The following is an 8,398-nucleotide window of genomic DNA, read 5'->3' on the forward strand; positions in this document are numbered from 1 at the left end:
CACTGGAACAATATGAACACAATATCAGCATAGATACATAAATTCGCCGGCTTGCGGCTTCTAATGTCAGATCTTCATCATCCACTCCTGAATCATCAAAACCTTGTTGAATTGATCAAATTAGTCTAGTATAGTGTGTACATACTAGAAACATCTTCATGCAAAACAGTTTTATAAATACCCGGTGTACTTAAATGTGCATTGTGGAGTTTAAAATGTTAATGTTTTCTACATCATGCATGCATCATGCGTACAAAGAGCCCTGACATTTTAACTGCAACTATCAGCTTGTATCTTCCCTTCAGTTTCTCGGGGGTGGGGAGGGCTGGAGGATGAAATGCTGGTCCCCACTGAAATGTAGTGTTGTTTCAGCAAGACACAGGGGCTGCAGTTACGTTTTAGGCCAGAGGTGGCAGTCGCGAGTAAAATAAGCGACAAACTCCGCAATGCATCTTTAAGACAAAAACATGACAAATAAATAAATAAATAATGCAGAATAAATAAAGGTTCATTCAACTTTGAGTTTCTGAAGTCTGACTTAAGAATGGCACAAAAAGAAAAAGGTGACTACGCGATTTGGGGTATGACGCAGGTGCAGCCCACCGTCACATTGACAGAGACGGGCTTCAAGTAGTACTTGAGGCCGTCAGTGCAATGCTCGCGCTTCAGAAACACCCTGGTCTGTTGGACGGGAGCCGAGTTGTAGTCGTGGCTCAGCTCGGGGGTCCTTTTGCTCTTGATCATGATGCACCCGGAGCACAGACATTGAGCTTCAACGTAGGTGGATGGGTAGTGGTCCTTCATTGGTTTCCATCTGAAGATAAACGCCAGAGCAGGGTTGAGCATTGATGATGAAGTCATGTAATGATGATGACGATGCCTTGCACGTAACTCGTGTAACTTCCCAGTGTTTAACTCATTCAGACCCAAAGATGTGTAAATATGTTTTTTTGTCATTCATTCCCAACAACGTATTTATATGTTTTTTTAATTGGTTTAATAATAAAAAGTGGATTATTATTATTTCAGTGGTTCAATTTTATTTATTTATTTTAAAGGGAAACTCAGTCACGGTACATTCACAACAGATGGAGTGAAAATTTAATGATTAAGATTTGTTTTAATTATTTTGATGATTACAGTTAAATTTCACTTTTTTTTAGCTTAAGTAGACAGTACTGAAATAACAGTATAAATAGGCCGACTCTAACTCATTGAGATGCACTATAATGTGTTGTTTAATATATTACATTTTTATAAACACTTGGGTCTTTACGTTACATTTACTCCGTTGCATTTAAGAATTCTTTGTCAGTAGTTTTTATGCAACATACTTTCACTTTTATTTGTCTTTGTTAAGAAGAAACGGTACTGTTATTATTCTTTTATGCCCTTATATTTGTTCTGTTATTCTGTTTATTTAGGCCTCTAATGCAAATGTGCTTTCGAGGTGGGTGCGTTGAATTTCCCAACCGGAGCATTTCCCACCTGTTGTCAGTATCGATGATCGAGTTTCATTTTGAACAAAAAGAAAGGAAAAAAAGAAGCGGGATGAGGAAAACTTGGGAACACCGTCGTGTCACAACATGACAAAAACGCTGCCGTGCAAGCGTGTCAGTTCTGCGAGCACCTTTGAATGCTGTCAGACTTAGCGGGACTTTCCCTTTCAGCGATCACGTGAACGCGTCCCGATCACAAGAGAGTCACGCCAGAAGCTCGAGAGAAAAAAGGCAACAACGTGAAAAGTGATGATGACACCGACAATGAAATAATCAAACAGGCTGACGTCGCTTGTCATCGCCGTGTCGCACGAAGTGATGAAATAACAACATCGGAGCCAATGTTTTGAATGTGTTTGGTTTGACGACACGAGGAAATGAAGACATATCATTCTTAGGTCATTTCGGATCTGGCATAGAAGACTGTAGAACTGTATCATAAAAAATAAAAAAAACCTTTACTTATAAATAATAATAGTGCATCAGATGTATATAGCGTTTTTTAGGTTCAAGACGGTAAAAAAGCAGATTCCAATTCTCATTTGTAATGCAATTCCTTATATACAAGAGTGACTCACGCAAAAAGATGCCGATGATAAATAAGGCAGATAAGGATGCTTACACATATCTCCAGGGAGAGAGGGAGCGCTCCTTCTTGTCCACTGGACCTAGGTCCCAATGCGTGTAGAGGTCCAGGGGGCATGCAGAGGGGGAGTCGTGGGGCGCCACCACCTGAGGCTCCGGGGGCTGCGGGTAGTGGCTGGCCAGCTTCCTTTCGGCCACCTTGCTCAGCTCGGACTCCTCGTAGCAGCGGTTCAAGTTGGCTGTCCACGCAGGCGCCACCACGAGGGCCACTACGATGGTCACCATCTGTGCGGGACGCGGGTCAGGTGGTGAGCGAAGACGTGCGGCTGAGTGGCGGAGCACGAGAGACTCACCTGAACCAGTCCACCCATCCTCTCTTGGCTCGTGTCGGGTGCTGTGTGTCGCCGGCGGACATTCTCGCGAGCTTTTTAATTAGCCGGCAATGAACAGTGGCATGAGGAAATGGAAAAAAGGGAAACGCGACGAAGAGTTTGGGAAACTTCCAACTTTCACACGCGTTCACATCGAACCGCTGTTGTTTGTGTGCAATGCAGGTGAGGTCACGTGACGTGATAGTCTATATTTAGCTCATGGCTGATTATTTGGAAGGATACGAGATATGATGACGCAAACTTTGTTACTTCACATGTCTGCAGTTCATTACTTCTACTCGTACTGTTTAACGAGCGCGTGGGGAGGGACGGGGCAAGGAGGAACACATTCCATTTTAGTGTTCATCGAAGTTTGTTTAACCCCACTTTTTTATTAATCAATATTTTCCTCGCAATGATGAAAACAATCACTGAATAATGGGAACGTTTCAGAATAAGGTAGGGTAAAGGGGCGACCTGTAAGATCCAGTTTAATAAGCACGAGCAAATATCGGATGTAAAATGGGATTTTCCATGTAAAATTGCCAATTCGGGACAAGAAACATGATTTTAGAATCCGTCTGCAAGGCAGGAAATAAACTCTCAAACGAGTAATGTTTTTAACTGCCATTGACGGCTATAGACTATTTTTTATTAGTTTAACATTTTTTCCCACTTTTGTTAACAAGAGTATGAAAACCTATAAATGTTTTTTTATTTTACACTTAGAACAGATATAAAATGTGTGATTAATTGTGAGTTAACTATTGAAGTGATGCAATTAATTTCGATTAAAAAAAATTAATCGCCTGATGTGATTTTTTTTAAACTAAACTATTATTTAAAAATTAGGGGCGTCGTGTGATTACATTTTTTTTATCGGAATTAATCGCATGACTTCACTAGTTAACTCATGATTAATCACACATTTTATATCTGTTCTAAATGTACAATCATTTTTTTTTAGGTTTTAATACTCTTGTTAACAAAAGTGGAAAAAAAGTTAAACTAGTTTCATATTTTTCAACCCTTTTGAGATGGTCAGTGCCCTGTCTTCCGCAAGACTAGATCCCCTGCCTGCATTGAACAGCAGCTGAATCCCATCTCCACATTTAGAACCAAAACAAGAGAAAACTGTAGTTAAGTTGATCATTTTAAAAATAGTTACTAACATAAATATGATAGCATAAAAATGGGATGAACAATTAATTATCTTTATTCACTATTGTTTTGAAGATAAATTGTGTTACTTAGTTGTAAATAGTTTATTTATATATTTGCATATGTAGAAAATCTCTACAGTACATAAAACTACTGTCTAAATGTTTTATTTTTTTAAACGAGCCTCTTGGGCCGTGTCAAATGTAAATTTTGGTATATGCCACGGGCCACTGAAAAACGGATGGCGGGCCGCAAATGGCCCCAGGGCCGTAGTTTAGACACCACTGTCATTTAGAAAATGTAGCACCCTTTCAAAATGAAAATATATTCTGTAGTGAGTGGATGAAGAAGAACCGTTTTTTTTATTCAGAATAAATCCGCTATAAAAGTAGAAGTAAAAGTAGTTCCCCCCTCAAAAATATTGATGTCGACTAAAACGATGAGATAAGTCCAACCCAAACAAATGAGAAATTCCTCAGACTTTTTGCCCCACACCTTCCACTTCCCAATGACAAATCTTTACAAAAAAGCCAACAAGGAAACGGCACAAATGTCAGAGCCAACCTGTCGTTAGGTTCCCTATTCAGACTCAATATACAACTGGAGGTCACAAAAGAATTGGATTTAAGTCACGGGTCAATACAAGTGGGAAGTATTTACTCAACTGACAGAGTACTTCAACAACAAAAGCAGTGTAGCAATGTGCTGTTAAATAAAACACACTACAAGAAAAAAATATTCACATTACAATAATAATAATTAAAAAAAAACAGCAATTAGTTTGTCCATTGGCGAGTAACACACTTTCAGAAGAAACGGTCAAATCTTTTTTTTTCTTTCTCGAGAGCTCAGTATTACTCATTCAGTAATTTTACCGATTCGATATGTCATCATCATTGCTCTCTCTCTCTTTTTATTTTTTTATTTTATTTTGTTTGTGCGCGAGTATGTGCATGTGCGTGTGTTTGTGTGTGTGCATGCGTGTGAGTGTGTACTCATTAGTTCACCTAAAACCTATAAAAAATAGAAATATTAAAAAAATAATATATATATATATATATATATAATATATAAAATAGATGAAGCAGAGTGAGATCCACAGACACCAGCCTCCACCGATTCGACGACCAGAGGAAGAAGCAGATTGTGTTTGAATTTCGATAGATGATGGTGTGGTGGATCTGGCGTGCATGAAAACCTCCACCAAAGAGGGGAGCCATCGACCCGTTACTGAGTTCGCGAACTCTACTCCTACACCGTGGATGTGACCCCACCCAGTGTATATACAAGTGTGTGTGTGTGGTGCATTAAAATTGGGAGTAGGTGAGATGGAGCAGAGGGAAATGATATCCCCCCCGTTCCGATCCACCTGCCTCCCAGACTTGTCAGTGAGTGTATGTGGTGCATTAAAAAAAATAGGGGGGGCGTGGTGGCGCGGCAGGGATGCGGATGGGGGACCGCAGCACTGCTTAATACTGCGGTCTGCCCCAACCGATGGCACCCCACCCCGACACACTCGCCGCCCCCAGTTGGGGGTGCATTAAAATTGGAGGGGAGTTGTAGGGCGAAGACGGTGTCTCCACCCTACCCCCCCCCCCAAAAGTGTGTGTTATGTGCCCTATGTGTCTATTAACAAAGTGTATTGTGCAAAACTAGTGCCGTGAGTTAAGAGGAGCGATAGGGCTAAATCCCCCCACCACCACCACCCCCGAAACGGTCAAATCTGATGGAAGTGAAATCATTCGAAAAACAATGCCACAACATTTCCTCCGATGCCAACTGTTTAAATTCTTGTGAGGCAGCAAATGCCTACACGCTATCTCAGGACGAGTATGCGTAGTTTGCATGCACACTTGATTCAGTGAGTACGTTGTCGGTCTTTGATATCTGCGTTGTGATTAACTGGCTGCCAGTTCAATGTATCCTCCCATCCGCAACAGGTAATTCTGTTTAGTGGATCTAATTGCGGCGTGTTTAAGAAGTAGGCGTGGTTAAGATGATGACATGTGGAGCCATTTCCAAATCACAGGCTGCTGGGGGCGGGGCAAACATGGCTGATGCATTCATTTGGTTGGTGTCAAGTCACCTCTCAGTCACCTCATATTCGTCTCATACTGTGACGCATGGGTGCGGAATTAGCGACTAGCGATTATTTTGGACGCGCTCTGATTGTTCGTGCAAAAGCAGGTTCATAGATCTTAAAATGTTACAGTGTAAACATTTCTTAATAGGCGTGCACATAACATTCATACTTGTCAGCCAGCTATAATTAGAAGCTGACGTAACGTAACAACGCCAGATTTTCAGCAATAGTAAACAAGCTGCTGATAATTACAGCCATGTATAAAAGTGTCTGAAAGACTGAAGCTCAGAAGGACTGATTTATGTCATTGGAAATGAGTGCAACCAGCTCCTTGTGCATACATTTTTAAATACATTCCTGGGCACACGATAGGTCATCAAATTTGTTAGCGGTCACAAAATTGCTTTTGGTTTCATAAATTTGATGGAATAGTAGAAACTTGGCAACACATGTCCAAAAATTAATTGACTTTGTTGCTAAGGTAGGAACCTCATTCTAACCTGAGATCCACACTTTTCTTTACAATATATTCTGGACACCACCATTTTATTTTATTTTTTAAAGAGCTCAGTATTGTTCATTCGGTAATGTCATCATCATTGCTCTTTTTTTTTTGTATGTGGGTGAGTATGTGTACGCGTGTGTGCGAGTGTGTGTGTATTCGTTAGTTCACCAAAAACCTATTTAAAAAAATCCCGTACCGTTCACCTAAACCGAACACCGCCATCAGGAGACCCGAGGAAGGACCAAAGAAAACAAAGGAAAGTGAAATCCAACACCGACCAGACCACCCACCGGGCTACCAACCAGAGTCCTTCACCAACCCCAGAAACATCTAAATTCCAACAAATCAGGGAGACCTCAAGAGACCAAAGGAGAGACTGAGGAAAGGAAGGAAGGACAGACGAAGCAGAGTGAGATCCACAGACACCAGCCTCCACCGATTCAACGACCAGAGGAAGAAGCAGATTTTGTCTGAGTTTCGATAGATGCTGGTGTGGTGGATCTGGCATGCATGAAAATCTCCACCAAAGAGGGGAGCCATCGACCCCTGTTACTGAGTTCGCGAACTCTACTCCTACACCGTGGATGTGACCCCCCCACCCAGTGTATATACAAGTGTGTGTGTGTGGTGCATTAAAATTGGGAGTAGGTGAGATGGAGCAGAGGGAAATGATATCCCCCCCATTCCGATCCACCTGCCTCCCAGACTTGTCAGTGAGTGTATGTGGTGCATTAAAAAAAATAGGGGGGGCCGTGGTGGCGCGGCAGGGATGCGGATGGGGGACCGCAGCACTGCTTAATACTGCGGTCTGCCCCAACCGATGGCACCCCACCCCGACACACTCGCCGCCCCCAGTTGGGGGTGCATTAAAATTGGAGGGGAGTTGTAGGGCGAAGACGGTGTCTCCACCCCCCCCCCCCCAAGTGTGTTATGTGCCCTATGTGTCTATTAACAAAGTGTATTGTGCAAAACTAGTGCCGTGAGTTAAGAGGAGCGATTCATTTGGTTGGTGTCAAGTCACCTCTCAGTCACCTCATATTCGTCTCATACTGTGACGCATGGGTGCGTAATTAGCGACAGGATTATTTTGTACGCGCTCTGATTGTTCGTGCAAAAGCAGGTTCATAGATCTTAAAAGTGTAACAGTGTATACATATCATAATAGGCGTGCACATAACATTCATACTTGTCAGCCAGCTATAATTAGAAGCTGACGTAACGTAACAACGCCAGATTTTCAGCAGTAGTAAACAAGCTGCTGATAATTACAGCCATGTATAAAAGTGTCTGAAAGACTGAAGCTCAGAAGGACTGATTTATGTCATTGGAAATGAGTGCAACCAGCTCCTTGTGCATACATTTTTAAATACATTCCTGGGCACACGATAGGTCATCAAATTTGTTAGCGGTCACAAAATTGCTTTTGGTTTCATAAATTTGATGGAATAGTAGAAACTTGGCAACACATGTCCAAAAATTAATTGACTTTGTTGCTAAGGTAGGAACCTCATTCTAACCTGAGATCCACACATTTTCTTTACAATATATTCTGGACACCACTATTTTATTTTATTTTTTAAAGAGCTCAGTATTGTTCATTCGGTAATGTCATCATCATTGCTCTTTTTTTTTGTATGTGGATGAGTATGTGTACGCGTGTGTGCGTGCGTGCGAGTGTGTGTGTATTCGTTAATTCACCAAAAACCTATTTAAAAAAATCCCATACCGTTCACCTAAACCGAACACCGCCATCAGGAGACCCGAGGAAGGACCAAAGAAAAGAAAGGAAAGTGAAATCCAGCACCGACCAGACCACCCACCGGGCCACCAACCAGAGTCCTTCACCAACCCCAGAAACATCTGAATTCCAACAAATCAGGGAGACCTCAAGAGACCAAAGGAGAGACTGAGGAAAGGAAGGAAGGACAGACGAAGCAGAGTGAGATCCACAGACACCAGCCTCCACCGATTCAACGACCAGAGGAAGAAGCAGATTGTGTCTGAGTTTTGATAGATGCTGGTGTGGTGGATCTGGCATGCATGAAAATCTCCACCAAAGAGGGGAGCCATTGACCACTGCCAGGACAGAGCAAGCGCAACACCGCCAGGGCCACCGGCCGGAGAGCAAATCCAGGAGCAGGGGCGCCCCCCACCCCAACACGGCCCCCGCCCCCAACCCAACGCAGCAGGACGG

The 8,398-nt window shown here is 42.4% G+C and overlaps 1 protein-coding gene across 1 annotated transcript; it reads right to left on the minus strand.

The window, feature by feature from the left end:
- Positions 1–53: 53 nt before the first annotated feature.
- il17c (interleukin 17c) lies at positions 54–2,548 on the minus strand. The gene is made up of 3 exons (XM_086074469.1): positions 2,438–2,548; positions 2,122–2,369; positions 54–814 (listed from the first exon to the last, which is right to left on the minus strand). The coding sequence occupies exons 1-3, from the start codon at positions 2,453–2,455 to the stop codon at positions 568–570; spliced, it is 513 nt and encodes a 170-aa protein (XP_085930595.1). The 5' UTR covers positions 2,456–2,548; the 3' UTR covers positions 54–567.
- Positions 2,549–8,398: the final 5,850 nt, after the last annotated feature.

Source organism: Leptonotus elevatus, chromosome 4, assembly GCF_054856555.1.
Source record: "Leptonotus elevatus isolate MCC_2025b chromosome 4, RoL_Lele_1.0, whole genome shotgun sequence".
NCBI classification, from domain to species: domain Eukaryota; kingdom Metazoa; phylum Chordata; class Actinopteri; order Syngnathiformes; family Syngnathidae; genus Leptonotus; species Leptonotus elevatus.